The sequence below is a fragment of the Meleagris gallopavo genome, chromosome 9 (genome assembly GCF_905368555.1).
Source record: "Meleagris gallopavo chromosome 9, MGAL_WU_HG_1.1, whole genome shotgun sequence".
NCBI lineage: Eukaryota > Metazoa > Chordata > Aves > Galliformes > Phasianidae > Meleagris > Meleagris gallopavo.
Window position 1 is genome coordinate 1,668,016 of NC_139412.1, and position 17,677 is coordinate 1,685,692.

General features: G+C 54.0%; 1 protein-coding gene across 2 annotated transcripts in view; it reads right to left on the reverse strand.

Moving 5' to 3' along the window:
• The window catches only part of MID2 (midline 2), a 51,853-nt gene that overhangs the window by 7,715 nt on the left and 26,461 nt on the right, over positions 1–17,677 (reverse strand). For both annotated transcript variants that reach the window (XM_085230578.1, XM_085230579.1), the window contains exons 3-8: positions 9,789–9,884; positions 6,778–6,885; positions 3,990–4,138; positions 3,457–3,584; positions 2,866–3,009; positions 29–190 (exon numbers count right to left, since the gene is read on the reverse strand). In XM_085230578.1, coding sequence (XP_085086704.1) covers positions 29–190; positions 2,866–3,009; positions 3,457–3,584; positions 3,990–4,138; positions 6,778–6,885; positions 9,789–9,884 — 787 coding nt within the window. The remainder of the gene's footprint in view (positions 1–28; positions 191–2,865; positions 3,010–3,456; positions 3,585–3,989; positions 4,139–6,777; positions 6,886–9,788; positions 9,885–17,677) is intronic.

Genomic DNA, 17,677 nt, shown 5'->3' on the forward strand with positions numbered 1-17,677 from the left:
ACCACTGCTCCATCCCTCCCATACGTACTGTTGGTTTTGAGCCGCGCAGGCTCGCTGTTCCGGCTGCCCGCCTGGTTGATGGCCTTGACCAGGAAAATGTAGCGGGTGCCGCTCTGCAGCCCGTGCACGGTGTAGTGGTTCTGCTTGATGTTGGGGACGATCATCCAGCTGTCCATGGAGTTGTAGAGACCTGCCGTGTAGGAGAAGGGGAAAGGGTTACTGCTGGGTAAGGGAAAGGGCTCTTTCTGGGAATAGAAATTAATTAGGAGACTGTGGAGGCCCCAAGCCCTAATGCTGCAGGGGTTTGTTTGACAGATATACTGAAAGCATAGTGCTGTATTGAAGATGGGGTGACACCTTACAACCTACAGCAGGAGTTGGAACTCCGCGATCTTAAAGGTCCCCTCCAACCTCAGCCATTCTGTGATTCCACGACACGGTGCTACAGGAAAGGAGAAAAGCACCGTAGCGTGCAGCAGGTCCCAGGGCAAGAATGACCTTCTGAGGGCAAAGGGAGCTGCGAGTTCTGGGGGCAACAGCTGAGCTGGCACCAAGAGGCTGTGGGCAGCTGGTGCCCCATGGAACCCACTGCAGCTACAGATGCTCTGGGCTATCAGAAAGCAGCTCTGGGGCTGACACTGCAACATGGAGCGCTGCCTTCAGCATAAGGAGGATCAATGATGCTCAGTGGTAGGAGCTGGGGGCTCCCTGCAATCCAGCAGGTCTGGGGGCGAGGCGTGAGACGGCGTGTGAGGAGTGGGCTGGGAAGGCGTGCTGCTGGAGGAGGGATTCCAGCATCCTGTCATCCACGTGTGCGTGCACAGCTGTGCGTCGGGAGCCGGGAAAACACTCCACACCTCCTCCTCGAAGGCTCACGTGGGGACAGCACTGGGATTATTCCTCCCCCGCGGCTCGCTCAGCCAGAGCTTGCAGTCATTGTCAGCAAGGATTTGGTCTGAAGTACACATGGAAGCTGCCTAGGGGAGCAGAGCAATGCTATCTGAAGTAGAAAATCCAACAGCGATGATAGCGACGGTATCCTGCAGGCAGAGCCGTGGTGGCTGTTATCTCCCTGCAGCCAAGAGCCACCTTGAGATCCGGCCCTGCAAAGGGCAGAGCAGCTGAGAGATGGCAATCATGCAGCAATTCAGCCTCCAAAGCGGGTGTCCTTTTCAAAGCTACCAAGAAAGGCTTGGCCTGGAGGGCTGAGGGCTCCTCTCCTTGCCAAAGCTGGAAAACATCCTTTTTATCGCAGCGTTTGTCATCTGTACAAAACACCTGCGTCCTGCCAAGCACTCAGATGTAAAGGCAGCGTGCAGGGGAAGCTGTGCACGAGCAGCTGTGTGTCATGAGCAGGCACCTGCCCTGCTGGAAGCCCGCTGGTGCTCTGCTTGTTGAGCCCTGTGTGCTATTTTCATCACCTCTTCATGCATGGGTTCCTGCAGAACTCAGACTCTTTCATTGCCCGGCCCTGAACACGTTATTGCAAGTGACAATATATTATTCATTTTCTGCTTGGAGGTGTTAACTGATGTTTTCTTTCCTCCTTCTTTGAGAAGGAGGCCAAGGAAGCTGCTGCAGACACCTGCCCCTTTGGGCTTTCCTGGCTGCTCATCGCCCCAGCCGTGTCATTCCCACCTCTGCCAAAGCCCATCCCATCTCCAGGCACTGAGCACAGGGCTCGGGGTTCACGATCTCTATCCCATGGGGCCGAGCCCTGAGTGGGCTCCAGTCCACATTGAGAGTGGGGCAAAGGCCTCCTGGTGCCTCTCAGCTCCTGAACGGCTCAGTGGTCCTTCCTCAGCCGGCAGCTGGCATGGAGATGGAGGCTGGGGATGCCTAAAATGCTCTCCGAGCTCTGAGAGAAGAGCAAAACATTGGAGAAAAGGTGTTTGTAGGAGAGGGGGAGCACAAGGCAGCAGGGTGGGGACATCCGGATGCTGTAGGACCGGGTAACCCCAGGCAATGTCTGGCCAAGAGGAAATCAATCAGCATTTTCCACTCCTGGCTGTGGGGATGCACGTTTATCAGCTCTGGGAGCCGCCAGCAGGACGTGGCTGCAGCAGCTTCCTGCATGCAGCACAGGGCACTTCACAGCCTTCCTGAGCCTCCATCTTCCTGTGGGGTTAGATAAGCTAATGGAAGCCCAAAAAGTCCATGCAGAGCATCTGGGGAGTGCATCCTCCAGCACTGAGCGCCGCGAGGTACAGCCAGGAGCAGAACACCAGTGCCTGGCCGTCTTGCTGGGATGCTGCTCTCTCCCAAGGGCACAATTCCAGGATGGACAAACTGGAAGACGTACTTTTGTGCTCCAATTAACACAATGCAAACCCCCTCAAATTTCAGGAGTAAGGCTGTATCACATGAAATCACAGCAAACAGTCCTTGCCTTTCTGACCGAGCCACTCTTCTGCTCCTCCGTGAAGACCCACAAATCTCCCTTTCCTCTGAGTGCAACCAAACCAGCTTCTGTGTTTGGCTTGTAAATAATATTTTCTGACAGTGAACGATGAGGAAGACCCGATGGAGAGTGCAGATGTGACTTGCCCATCCTTGGGGGCTGCTGGGCCATCACAGCTTCAAGCCCTGCCCTTTCCACCACCTCACCCTACCATGGCAATCACTCGGTGCTAAAGAGCCGAGAGTCCATTTAGATCATTTTAAGTGTCATTTTAAACGATCGTTTTAGCAAGGGAGGAAATTAAACAGATACCCCATCCCCTAGGCATTTCCTGCTGTGCTCTATCTGAGCCCCCAGCTGATGCACCAGGCCAGCTGTGCCCTCCTGTAGAACATGAGATCAGCATCCCCGCTTCTGCAATGCCTACTTTTGGGCCGGGGGCTGCCCAATAGGCAGTGACTTACTGATGAAGTTGGCTTGCCCGGTGAAGATGGTGTACTGGAGCTCGTAGGAGCTGACACTGAACTCATCCTCTGAGATCCAGTGGACTGTGATGGTGTCATGGGAGGCCGTGCAGAGCTCCTCACGCACAGACGGAGGGTTTGGTGCTGCAGGGAATGAATTCAACAAGCTGGTGTTTGCTCGCTGTCGTACGCATTGGGCTTTTTTTGCTCTTTATGGGGCTCACGCAGGGAGCAGAGCCTCATTTTACAAGTTATTAAGTAACAACGTCCTCACCTCCCCACAGCCCCCAGCCCACCCCCTGGCTCTCCAGCCCCAGCACGGCACAGTAAGCAGTTTAATCCCACGCCTCCTTGTCTGTCCCACCCTGGGGGCATCACCTCCTCCATCACTGGTGGAGAGCATCATTTTCCCCCCCACTTTCTGAACTCCTGTGGTGCCAACAGGGTGATGGGAACACAGCACTACCTTGGAGCCTCTGCTCTGCTATGACCCACTGTTGACTCGGTTTAAAATCCTCCCTCCCAGCGCTCAGTGGGGGGAAAGAGGCAGTGCTGGGGGGCAGAGCAGGGGTTACGTGCCCCTGTACTCACCGGTGAGATAATCCAACCCCTCCAGCAGTTTCTTCTCTCTGGAAAAATCCAAGGCGAAGTTTTCAAAGGCGTCATTAAAATTGATATCTGGTATCAGAACTTGAGAGGATGCAGTTGCCATGGCGACCCTGAAAGGAGAGAAGAGCCCATCAATCCGCATCGGGGTGCACTCTGCTCCCGACTCCTGGCTGATGGGAAGGGGGTGAGCAGCCCCACGGTGACATCGCATGGCAGCAGGGGACAGCGGGTGACGCAGCGTGACGCCCAGTGGAGTGTCAGGGGCAGGGCATAGAGCTGGGGGTCCATCACCGGGGGTCCCATCCCCGTGCCCCAGTTTAGCTCTCCCCACATGGTGCTCCCGCTGCTATTGCCTGACTGGGGAGCCAGGCTGCATCCTTCAGCATCCTCCAGAGGTGCCACGCAGCTCCTGCCCCGCCACCACCAGCAGTGCTATCCGAGGGCAGCACTTGGGGGACACAGTGGGATCACTGCAGGGTATCTCACACTGCTTAGGCAACCAGGCTGCCACCCACCTCTCCGCCACGTTCCGAGCTGTCTGCAGGAAGCGAGCGTGGTCATTCTCCTTCAGGATGTGCTCTGCTTGGTTGATGAGGACCGTGGAGCGCTCGAGGCACTGCCGGCAGTTGGCGACCTGCTGGGCCAGCTTCCTCAGCTTCATCACCTATGGGGTGAGCACAGCAAGGCGGTGGTGCTCAGCTGGATGGCCGTAGGAGATGGGAAAGCAGCACCAGTGTGCATCCTAACATAGGGCACAGCAGCCTCTGCTCCATCCCCACTGGCATCCCAACAAATCCTGCGCAGCGCTGACCCACTCCAGGACCCTCTGACTACTTGGTCTTCTTCCTATGAGGCTCCTTGGGGGGTATTTACTGATAGACAGCACCAAGCAAGCCACAAAGAAGAAACAAAGACAACAGGCTTGGTGACACAGCTCACGGGAGGACCGCCGGTGCTCAAGGGAACAGAGAAACCCAAGCAGATGTCACTTCTCAGAAGAACCAACGGGGGAAAAGCTCAGTGAAAACCCCTTAGAAACTCCCACCGTGCAGCAAGGACAGAGCTGTAGGAACAATGTTCATCCCTGGCATTGCTCATGGGTTGCAGCACTCGTGTTTCTGTAGGGTGCACTGAATTAGAGCAGGCAATGATCCAATCACAAGACTGGAGGTCCATCCCCATTCCCTGTGCTCCACGTGCCCACCCACAGCCGTCCCACCCCACATCCCAGGGGCACAGCTGGTGCTCTGCACTGCTCACCTGCACACAGCTCATCCTGACATCAATCCCTCCTCCCGTTTTTCATCTTTTTAATGATAGCCCCCTCACACTGCTGCATCACCCCGTGCCCCCCCAGCACGCTGTCAGTCCATGCCCTCAGTGCCTGGAACTCGTCAAGCAGCCGAGCTGGAGTGCTGGGAGCTGACAGCAGCTGCTGGAGCTGCTCTCCCAGGTGTCAGTGCTGTCACTGCATCCCCAGCCAGCAAATCCCACTGATTCCATGCTGATAGCCAGGCCCCTCAAAGGGCAGTGGGTTCCCAGCTCCAGAACCACTGCATGAGCTGCAGACGGACAGCACGGGGGTAGGAAGCCAGCAGATGGACTGCAAACTGCTCCAGTTGAGGAAAGGGAGGGCAGGAGGCTCGCCTCAGCTAGCAGCAGGCAGGCATGGCTCTGAAGGGCTGTTTGCACAGGGCAGGCAGGGACGGCTGCTGGGGCTCAGCAGGCTGAAGGGTGGCTTGTTTTAAGACCAACCTTGGTGGAAAATAAAAATCATCCAAAAGGAGAAATGAAAAGACAAGTTTCAAGAGAGGAGAGAGCACAGCAACAGCCCTGGTCCTTGCTACGATGGTGCGCCCAGGCACCAGCTTCTTCTGACTACATCCCAGCACACAGCAGAGCTCATCTCTGGGGATTCTCAAGCTTCACAAGCCTTGGACTGCAGCTCTGGTCTGTGCTGTTTGAAGGCAGAGGAGCTCTGGTGCATGAGGATGTGTCCCCACATGGCATCACCACCTGCACTGCAGCCCTGGGAGCTCACAGCCTCCCCAGGGACACCGGTATCCACAGGTCTGTAAGTCCCCGATGGCAAAGGGTGCAGGGAGAGGACTGGGGCTGTTAGGTGAGCATCGCTTCATGCTGCCTCCCTGCACAGCTGATGCTTTTTCCACTGTAAAAGAGAGGGGTTTGTCTGCAGAGTGAGCAGCCACCCACGCTCTGTGCCAGGCTTCTCATTGGGAAGAGCAGCCCAGAAGTGGAGAACTCAAAGGTAATTCAGCACACTGCTTCTCACTGTGCAGCCTGAGCACTCCCAGGCAGCCACCAGCCCCAGCTCTCTCTGCTTTTTTTTTTTTTTTTGTGCTTGTTAAATTCTCCACTGTTTGCAGCTCACTCCTGAGAAAGGCTGCTTAGAAACCACCGCATATCTCACACCTCCCATCCCGAGCAGCTCAGAGCAGAGATGCTGGGAGACCTGGGGATGCACAAGGAGCACCACGGAGGGGCTCCCAGGGGCTGTGCCGTGCTCCCGGCTCACCCACTGCCAAACAGCCATCCTCACACGGTGCCCCACATCACACACGTACGGCAGTGGTGCTGGAATTGCAGCTGCTCAGGCACCAGCTCGCTGCTTTGAGTTCACACGCAGCTGAGTTCCTGCTGCCGGTGTGGGGCACGCATCAGAGCCTCTCTGCTCTCCCCAGAAACCAACCTGGAGGAAAACCCAGCGCTGAGAGCCAGCGCTCTGCCAAGCCTGCCTGAAACTGGACAACGTGGTCAAAATGCGTTCGGGGGAGAGGGTGGGAAGTGAGAGGCAGACAGACAGATGGACCAGCAGAAGGCACCGTTACATAAAATATGTTTTCCTGAAGTGGCTGGGATAAAAGCACACGTTTCCAAGCTTCCACTCCTGCAGAAGAGGGCCTACGGTGCCCCAGGGCAACACTGGCTCTTGCATGGATGCACACGGGGTGAGCTGATCCCCAGCCCTCGTGTGCTGACACCCCAGTGCTGGGGCAGTGATGCTCCCGGCAGGACAAGCAGCACAGCACAGCTCAGCTCTGGGTGCTGCAATGGGTGCACAGAGTGGGAGCCCAGAGCATAACCAGGCTCAGTAAGGCAGGAAAACTCGCCTAGGGCTACGATGCAGCGCAGGGCTGGGATGGCCCTTAAATATTAATTCTACATTATTATATCAGCAGTGCAGTGATAGAAAAGCCCTGAGGAAGCTGTCTGGGCTGATGCAAGCAACCGTGCGAGCCTGGTCCTCGCAGGAGGAGCCCTGGGGACCCACGCAGTGCTTACCTTTGTCTCCTTGATCTTGACGGCGATGACCTGCTTACGCTGGCGGATGATCTCCATCAGCTCGTCACACTCCTCCATCAGCTTGGCCTCGTGCATGGCTGTGTTCACCTGGGCAGAGAAAGCAAAGGCATGCCTGGTTGGAGCTGCCGGGGTGCCACCACGGGGCACTGCTCTCTGAATAAAGACCAGGGACCGCAGGGGGCCACGTTCCATCAGCTGGCATAGGAACTGGGATGTGAGCCCCTCTGGCAGATCCCACATCCATTGCTCCAAAAGGGAGAATGGAGTGAGCACCCAGCACTGTGACACCTCCCAGACCCAAGCACTGATGGTAGGAATACAACCCACTGAATGGATCTTCCAGAGTTAAAGCCTTAGAACTGCCCTGGCCACGTCTATGCTCAGCAAGGAGCTCCAGGAAGGGCCCTCTCCCCCTCAGCTTTCCTTCCCCACCTGCAGCAACAGAGCTCCAGCCTTCATTCCAAGCAAAGCAGCAAGGAAGTGGAACAAAGGCATGAGCTTCCCCCCGTGTCCATGTTCCCACCTGGAAGCCCAGCAGTGCTGGGAGCATGAGGCCTTCGGGGAGCTGAGACAGGGACCTGAGCCCTGCTGCTGAAATTAAACAGCCAACTGCAGGACAGAAATAGGTTTTCTTCACATTGTGCTCTCAGAGCGATCTCCAACCGCGGAGAACTCCGAAGCCAACCCTGAGCAAAACACATTTGCTACGAGATCTTTTTTTAAAGCTGGCCAGCAGGTTATGCAATGGCAAAGTGGGAGACAGCTGACGGTCTGCGAGGATAACTCAGCTGAGAAAAACAGGATAATCTTCAAAATCTGCTGCAAGGTAGTGGTGGGGGGTGGGAATCAAACCTGGGATTCAGAGCAGCAGGAAGGCAGTGGAGCAATCAGAGCTCCACATCTCTGAATTCCCCAGGAGCACAATACAGACCCCAGCCCTATGCAGACCCCTCCCCCCCCCCGCTCCCTCCAGACTGCTTTCCCTGTGCCTCAGCTGCACCCCTCCATAGGAAGAGGTCCTGAGCGTGGCAGACAGTTGCAGAAAGTGCTGATGGAGGAGAGGCAGAGCCCCATCTCTGAGATGCAGATGGTGAGGAGCAAAATGCAGCTCCCCAGGCAAACACTTCTTCCCCCCTCCCCCCGTGTGTGACACTGTGGGGAAATGACTCCAGATGGTGCACGCAGCATCCTTGCATCCTTGTATTTCCTCATCCCCACATCCTGCATCCTTGAGTCTCTGCATCCCTGCATACTCTCATTCCTGCAGCCCCATGCGTCTGTACCCTCACATCCCTGCATTGTTCCCACATCCCCATTTCCTACATCCCCACACGCCTTCCTGCACATCCCCACCAGCTGCCTGGTTGGTGAGGCAGCTCTGGGAATGCACATGGGAAGCTCCAGGACTGCAATCTCCAGCCAGGGCCCACTGCAATGACTGAGAGCGAAGCAAATTCCCCTCACGCTGCCTTAAGCGCTGGCAAAACCCCTGGCCCTGCAGCAGCAATCTCTGCAGCAGATCAGTGCCTTCGCTCCCTGGGAAGGCACTGGTTCAAGGAACCTACTGCTCAACTCGGCAACTGAAAAAAATCAAAAAATTAAAAAATAAAATCAATGGCCCATTAAGAAGTAATTATTGCAACAGCCCCTCTCCGTGTATCACTTCAGCAAACAAAGCTGCAAATGAATTTGCTCTTAATTGATGTATGTACTTGGGGACAACAGCGAGGTATTAGCTGCCTTCCTCCTGCTGAAGGTTTCATGGGAGCACATTGCCCAGCAGCTGTAGCCAAGAAGCATAGCTGGCACGGAGCTCCCTTGCAAATGCAAACAAGAGATGCCTGAGCACACATCCAAACACGAGGGGCTTTGCAGATCAAGTGGTCAAAGCAGCAAGGTCAGCCAAGCCCCTTTCTTTGGTGGGATTAAAGGTGATCTCCCCTCTCCCATCAGCGCTCTCCTGTAATCCCTGCACAAAGCCCTTCCGTGTGCTGCTGCCATCAGCCCCACTGCTGCTCTTTGGCCCCAGCAAGCAGGGAAGATTACAATCGCTGTTTTGACAGCAGGAAGGATGCGGGGAGGCACACCGCCTCTGTTTGGGAGCAGGAAGGAAAGCGAGGCCACAACAGAGACGAGAGGATGGGCTGACTGCAGGAGGGTGAGCACAACCACCCTTGAGAGGTTCAGAGGATGAGACTCAAAAGGGCCGTGACTGCAGCATCTCCTCCATCCAAAGGGGCTGAAGGCTCTTCCAGCGATGGGAACACCAGTCCTGTGACACAGGTGAGGGCTGCAATGCACTCCCAGAATGCTGAGGATCACTGCTGCGTGCACAGATGCTCCCAGCATGCTGTCCTTGTCCCCTTCCAAGCTGCAGCTGCCTGGCTTTGCTCCTGTGCTGGGACCTGCTGCAGCCCACAACGTCCCCCAGGTGAGAGCACGCCCCTGAGCCCCCAGATCCCTGCCAGCAGCTGTAGGCTTCACACTGCATCCTCGCCTGCACCTGCAGAAACTTTGGTTCCATGATTATGACTGCATTTGGCCAGCTGGGGGATGGACAGATGTCCAGGTTCTGCTCTTTGAGATGCTGCAGCCAATATTTTTTCAGCACTTCAGCCCCATCAGCCTCCCCATCAGATCCCAACTGAGCTCCAGATGAAACAGGAACGCAGCTGACCCCAGGAGAACACTACAGGCTATGGGAACACATAGAAATATAAAGCAACAGAGCCTGCAGATCTCCCCCCAGCAGCTCACAGTCACCTCAGCACCTCCCCCTTCCCATCCTACAGATCCATGGGGAATCTTCCAACCATTTGGGACTGACCTCTCCAAAGTGGTATGGTGCAGGCAATGCCTCCCACCAACCCTCATAGCCCACCCCACCCCCTCCACGGTCCTACTGCTGTGGGAGGGAGGTGGGAGCAATGTTGCACACCCCCCTGGCTTGAGCTGGGAGCTCCCCAGTGCCACACGCTGTGCTCACTGACCTCCACTTGCTGGCAGATCTGTATCAGCTTGGCCATCTGGTTCTCCAGTTCGCTGTTGCGTTTAACCAGGTTGGTGAGGTTTGTCTCCAGGGTTTGCTGCGGGTCCAGAAAACCAGGAATGGAGAGAGAAAAGAAGACAAAACAAGATGAGAGAAGTGGGAGGACTGCATCCAGCAAACCAAACCACACATCACCCACCACGCTGCCAGAGGGAGCAAAGCGTTGGCTAACTTTGTGCACAGGCTGCCCAAACCCAGCAGAGTTTGGATAGCCCTTGCTAGCAAACCCTGCCTTTTCAGAAGGGTAGAAGGAGCTTTTCCACCTCGATTTCCAGCTGGGAAGTCTGCCTGTTGGGACTGAATGGCTGCAATTCTCCACCCCTCCTCATCCTCAGTTGGTGATGGAGATGAAGGGCTGGGAGGAGGCTGAGGCTGCGCACACCGCACTTTGCTCTGTGCTCACGGGGTTGTGCAGCCATGCAGTGATGACAGAGCACGGAGAGCCCGCTTGCAAAGACACCTCTATCCGTGGACATGCAGTGGACCAGCACTTTGGGCTATCCATAATTCAAGCAACACTGCCATGCCATTAAAATACGTGGTCTCACTAAGAGGAAACGCTTCTCAGCAAAGCGCTCTCAACCTGTTGCACTGCTTGTCGTGAAAGCGATATCCTATTAATATTTGAAACTCCAGGGCTGAGAGAGGATTCCCCGCAGTGTTTTATTCATACCCAGCAAGAAAGTGCAGCCCGAGGCTCCCACCACGGCTCCAGCAGACCCATAAACATCTGCACGCACGGGTAATTTGGGGGCGAGCTAGCCAAGGCAGCTTGAATCATAGTCATAAAGCACAGGCAAAGCACTCATTCCTGAAAACCACTGACTCCTAAAATACTCCCAGCTCACTTACAGCCCTGCAAATTGCTAGCCAGTGGCTGGTAAAGCACAGTGCCGAAACAGGCTGAAAAAGGCAGCAGTGCAGCTCAGGGTGCCTTCATTGAGCTGAAAGCGCTCTGCACAGCAGCGCCGCAGCGATAATGCAAGAGCAGCTGCCATCAGCTCCACCACCACCTCTCCTCGCAGTTCTGCATCATCAAACATCACCTCACCGAGCATCCCACTCATTAATTATCTCCCTCATCACCGATGAGGCTGCATTGATGTTTCAGCTTTGAAATTGCAGCCGATTTCATGCTGGTGGAGGGGGAACCGGGGAGGGGGAGCAGCCCGGCAGCACGCCTGCTCTGCAGGATCCCTCCCCGGCGCACCTGCCTGAGCGTGGAGGTGCAACCTTCTCCTTCTGTTCAAGAAGTAAAATGTGCTAGGAGCTCCAGCTGCACCAGCTGGCTGTTTTGTAGGTATTACAGAAATTACAGCAATTACAGGGGGTTTGTTTAATTGGATCATAGCGCGCTCACCATTTCCCCGCACATCCACCTTCTGGCTCAAAAGGCAGAAGGTTTGGTTTCTCTACAATGGGAGAAATGAGAAAAAGAGAGAGAAGGGAACAACGCAGAATGGATCCTTGAGCCAAAGCCACTGCACAAGGGGAGAAGGCAGGTTGCTAGCACAGCAAGGACCCTGCAGGGAGCAAACCTCTTCCTGCAGCAGGGATGCCCAACTGCAGCCAGCCCAGTGGGATGGGCAGGGAGCTCAACAAGGTGGCACGGGAAGCAACCACACAGACCTGCCTTGCACCAGGGCTGGGTTTCCACATTCATTTTCATGCAGAGGCAGCCAAAAGCAGAGAGCATTTGCTCAATGATTTATTTCAGGACAGTAGTGTTGTTGCTCTTGTTCATTTATAGTTGTTTGCAATGGGACACACAGCCCTGCCCCCTCCCTCTGTGCACCACAAACACAAACCATGTGTGCACACCAAGGCGCAGATGGGAAATGCTTCCCCCATGAGCCATCATGATGCAGAGCACAGGGTCTGCTCAGTGCACGCTCTGCTCCCATCTCTGCTCCCCACATGAGCACTGGGTGCAACGTTTGGACCGAAATGCTGGTAGCAGTCCATCGCCCCAATGTGATGCTTGGGACCAACTCCCAGCCACCAGCAAAAAAAAAAAAAAAAGAGATAAAACCAGGGGGAAAAATATGATCAGCAAGCTGGTTGCCTCTCTGCTACGGGAATTTCAGCAGACAAAAGGACAAGTGACAGAGAGCCGCCGCCAAGCCGCTCTGTGCAGCTCCTGCATTGTGACACTAATGCATTTTAAGTCACTTTGCAGCAACAAGGCCTTGGTAAAAGCTGAAAAGAAATGCCAGCTCTCCATGCTTGCCATTGCCCCAACCAGCAGGGCTGACCTAGAAAATGAAGCCATTTGTTCTGGTGAAAGTCTTGTCACCGTCTCTAACGGCACTGAAGAGTGCTGGCTGTCCCACTGTATTACCAATGAATATACAGATGTTATAATTAAGAAATACACAGGAAAATTAGGCTAAATGGGTTATCAAACTAAAGAAGAATGGCTGGAAAGCTTACCCTTGTCCTGGGCTGGCTGAGAAGACTCCAAGAGGAGCGATCTCCTAAAGAGATCCTTCCCCACTAGTAGTCAGCACTTAAATGGGGTCTACCCTTCCAGTAGCACAGGAGAATTGTCTTCACCTGTGCTCCCAGGGCTGACTCGTTGCTCACCTCAGCTGGTCAATCCGAGGTTCAGGCTGTGATGCAGCAGTTCCCATACACCCACCCAGTGAAGACCCCAGCCCAAAGCGGGCATCCCCAGCCTGTCTGCACAGCTGGGATTGGGGTCGCTTGGTGCTTTCAGCCTGAGCTGACCACCATCCCTTTGGCTCAGCCTATGATAGCATTGCACCACTCTCCTTCCCCATCAGCCCCGCTGCAGCCCTGCAGACCCCACAGGTGCCACGGAGATGCTCCAGCCCTATCCCCAGAGCACTACCCAGCCCTCTCCTACATGAGAAACCCATTGCCATCCCAACTTCCCCAAGGCCATCGCAAAAGGAGACAGTAGGGTGAGCTTCCACCTTCCCATAAGGGAGTGCCCAGCACCTTACAGGGGGCTCTCTGATAAAGGAAAGCTCTTCCCATAGAGCAGGGCTTGTTCACCCTGCTCAGGAAATTCCTCTCCTCCTTCCTGCAAGATCTGCATTTTGGCAGGTCAGGAAGGGGAGTGCTGCCGAGGAGGATTGCAGCTGGGGCCGAAGGCAGCTCGAAAACCCTGCAGCCGGCTTGGAGAGACAGAAGGACACAGCACTGGGCTGCCAGCACTGCGCCAGCGGCTTCATTTGCACTTCTGAAGCCTTCCCATGGCTCAGCACTCTCAGAGCCCCGCAATGCTGCTGGGAGCATCCAAGAGTTCCGAGAATATCTAGTACCCAATCCTCCTTTTCCACGATGCTTTCTGCAAATGCAACGTGCTCCTGCAAGCAAAGCACTGCTCAAGAATGGCAGCCACAGCTCTGCTGGGCCCCAAAGGAATGGGGCATGGACTTAAAGCCACCGTGTCCGACCCCACTCCTCAGCAGCGCTCTGTCCCTGCAGACAACAGCAGGATTTCAGCCTCTACCATTGCACTCATACACACGTAGAGCTTTTGCCTTCTTGCTCCGCACTCCCGACTAAACAAATGAGATATAAAAAAGGCCACGGACAAAATTCACTTCTTGTCAAGTGGGGCTTCCTCCCAAAGTCTCGCCCTTTGGCCCCATAACCCCAAGAATGCCACAAAGAGGTTCTGCTCATCTCACCCCACAACCTGCAGGACGGTGTGGGGAGAACTGGCTGTTCTGGTAAATGAACGCTGCGTGCACAGCTCCAAGGGGAAGAACAAAAATCACATGAAACAGTTGAATGTTGTCATTTCTCCGACACGGCTGATTACTTGCAGACTCGGTCTGAAGCATCTTTTTGGCAAGGACTGCCGTCTGGCTGCTTAGTGTGCATCCCCAAGCCGTGCATTTCCCCTGTTTGCTCTTTCTCTCCCTGCGGTGCCTAAGAAAAACAGGGACTTTCCTTCTGAAAACATTCCTCCAGGCAGCGATCCCGTAAGTCCCCACACCTGCAGTCCTTGGCACGAGCCGTCCTCTTACCACGGGGACACAAGGAAGGAGTGCGGCGTGATGGATGACCTCTGTCTGCTGGGAGATGCTTTTCAGGGAGCCAGGCTGACCTGTTCTCCTGGGTAAAAGGAGAAGAAGGCCAAGAACGAGGCAGCTGGTGGCCCTCTGCTATAGGGTGACAGCTTGGGGGTGCTGCCGGGGTGGAGGGTGAGTTTTGCCAAATTGGGTGTGTTGGCGGAGCGTGGTGATGCGACAGCTCCCAAAATGCTACGGATGAATGGAGAAATAGGAAGAACAAGAGCTGGTGGAGACCCAAACAGGTCTGGATTTCCTGGGGGACCATCCTGGCACAAAGCCTGGGGCAGCACTGGGGCACCAGCAGCAGGCATCCCGCAGCCTCCCATTGCATGGGCTGCTCCGAGGTGATCCCATCACCCACCTCAGCCTCTTGGAGCCACCTCAAGGATCACCGATCCCCAGAGACCCCCCAGCCCGAAGAGCAAAAAGAGCCCACAGAGACGAGCCTGGAGGGTAAGGTATCCCTGAGGGCTTCATCCCCATCCTCAACCAGGTCCTCAGCAAGGATGGCTGCAAGTTGGACCACATCCCTCACCCTAACACCGCTGCTTCCCTCCCCTCCCAGCCTAAAACCATGCTAACGAGGGAGTTAACGAGGCTCCACCAGGCTCCCCTGACAAACATTCATCCAACAGCACCAGAGCACACAGGGTTTATTTAGGTCCTTCTATGTTTACACTCTTTAATCTTTTCAAAGCGATTCTTCTACTACTGGATATTATCAGGGTTTTTTTCTGTATCTCCGCAGCACTGTTGAAAATTGTTTAAATATTTTATTAAATTCATCCTGACTGTGACAAGCCCGTTTTTATTCCTGAAGCCATGTTGCCACGATCGGGTTGTTTAAGCTGTCCTACTTAAATAGACGCCGAAAGACTTCGCTCCCCGGTTCAGCCTGTGTGCTTTTCAACCTAAAAGGATGCGTTTTTCAGACATCTTATTAAATTTGCTACATTTGATGTAAAAATTCCCAAGCCACGGTGAGTCCCGAGATTATTTGTTTACCTTCTGCTGCTTTTATTTGTTGCTTTAAAATGACAGAGCGGAAAGAAAAGGTTTCCGTCGCTCCAAGCGATGCCTTTTTCCAGAAATTTACTTCTAATGAATAATTTCTCCTCACTTTCTTCAAACCCAGGACAGGGAGCAAGGGGTGATGCTGGGAGCACTCTGTGCAAGGACAGCGTGCTTAAGAGAATACGAGAAGGGTTTGCCAAACCGTGTTTTTCTGTAGCTTGAAATGAGTGTTTTCTTTCACTTCTGAGCCATTCCAATATGGTGAAAGGTGGGAATGACCTGGCCTGATCTGCCCAGGGAGTGCTGGGGTCACCATCCCTAGGAGTGCTCCTGAACTATGGGGATGCGGCACTGAAGGATACGGGGATGGGCTTGGTGGGGTGGGCTGGGGGTGGGCTGGGGTTGGGCTGGGGATCCGAGAGGTCAAGCAAAGTAAAGCAAACTGTGCTTCAGAAGCACGTCCCTCCATTGGATGAGGAAGGGTTGACTCGGATGCAGACATTTCCAACAAAGGACTCCAGGCTGGGAAGACTGAACTCATGCTCATCAATTCAAAATTAGGAAAATTCAAGGCAGTTTGTACATGCTTAGAATTGTTCCATAGAACTCCTCTTCCATCAGGAATATACCCCTACAAAATCAGCAAAAAGAAGGGGATCTGCCAAGCAAGCGAGGTACTGCACACCCTCCTCAGGGCAAGAGTTGCAAGGGAACAAGAATTTCACCTCTTGGAGTTGCTGCTGCTGGAAGATGCACTGGAGATAGAGGGTTTGTGTCCTTGGGTACTTTCAGGACACCTGAGGTGGCCAAGGGCTCAGTGCACCGTGTGCTAATAGCGCAGTGTGACAGCCCAGCACACCTGGATTGATGCTCTCCACTGGACCCAGCCATGCCGGCGGAGCCCCAGCCAACAGCTGGCCATGCCGCAGCCCTGGCAGCCCGTCCTTGGAAGGCAGAAACGTCAAGGGACAGCAAATCACAGCCATAATATGGATTAACGATCTCGGACATGGGAAAGGGATTAAAGACCAGAACGCACCGAGCCTTTGGAGGCCCTCTGCTGAATGCAAAGGAACAGCCAGAGGACAAAGCTGAGCAATAGATCAGACCCTGAGAAAGCAGCGCTGCTTTACAGCCGAGGAAGGACTGTCAGCCATGAAATAGGAGCGGGGCTTTGCTAGCAGCACCATGCTGCTGCTGGCTTTGAAGCCAAAAGTGAACAAAGCTCCTTTCAAAGCATGGGAGGAAGACAACGCAGCTTCATCCCCATAAATATGTATTACCTCGAGGAATAAGCTGCCGGTGGGATGGGAGACGTGCTCTTTGAAGGATGGCTATGAATACACGGTAGGAAGAGACAAGGCACGACTTAGAAGTTGCCCTGCTAAAAAAGTAAGGGCAGGTGGGTGGAAACCAGCTGCAGAGAATGCCAAGTCCTCCTGAGTTCACTAATGACAGTGCAATTACGTTAACGACGCTCGCTGCAGATAATGGCATGGCTACCAAGAGCCCTTAAGAACATTGCTAGGGTGTGTGAGGGTCTCATGCACTGATGGGGTTTCCAGGGCAAAAAGCTCGACAAACAGTGATGGGGAACATTGGGAATAACAAACCAATTAGGAGAAAACCCAAAGAGGAACTGTGGGAAGTCTACAAAGGGACAAAGGGAATAGCACAGTGGGATCTCCATGGCTTCAGTGGTGGGGGACGTGGGCAGGGCTGGTCTGAAAGAGTTCAAACTTGGAGCAGAGAAAAGGCAAAATATAAGTGGGCTGGAAGGTGCAATCGTGGTGGAAGGCAGAACCATGATGGAGAGCACAGGAATGTTAACAGAAGAGCAAGGAACTCATAGCGTTAATTAGCAGCAACAGAAAAAAAAAAAAAAACTGACCTTGAGAAAAGAGAAGAAAAAAGAAAAGGGAAGGGGGAGAGAAAGGGAAAGGGGAGAGGAGCGAAGAGGAAGAGGAAGAGGAAGATGAAAGGAAAAAGAGAGGTAAGAGGAAGGAGGAGAGAGGAGAGGAAAAAGGAAAGGGAAGAGAAGGGAATAGAAGGGAAGGGGAGAGGGGAGAGGGAAAGGGAGAGGGAGGGGAAAAGGAGAGGAAAAGAAAAAGGGAGAGGGAAAGGGAGAGGGAAAGGAAAAGGAAAAGGAGAAGGAGTGGGATGGGCTGTTAGAGCAGGCACTGGTCTGTAAGGCTGTGATGAATTAAACCACTTGGAGAGCTGAAGCTCCAGATTGGACAGAGGAAGACCATGGAGTTCCACCAGCATAATTTGGGTTCTTCCCAGCACTTTGCTGGTGACTTCCAGAGCTGCTCCTCCCTTCACCCCCACCTCCTGAAATCTCAGCGTGATTCACAGCCATGAGAGCTTCATTAGGCAGAAGCACGCTTGCATTTACCCTCTTGAAATTGGAGAATGCAGTTGTACAGGAACATATTAGCATACCTATTTCATTTTCACGACTGAATGATTAATAACACAGCGCCTGTGATTCCTTCCTCAACAGAAGTTGTAATAGGTAAGCATATAAAATCATAGCAGGCTCTTGCCTGAGTCTCAAAGGTCTGCACCCAAAGATGGTACAAAATCACCCAGTGGTCATTTTGCAAGGCGCAGTGCATGGCTTGAATCTTGAAATCACATGAAATCTTTCAATTTTCCAAACTAATGGTGGCTTCTAAAGGGCTGAAACCCAAACCTGAACATGCAACAAGGAAATCTGCAACGCCAAGTGCTCAGGATGGCACCTGTAGCACACACTGCC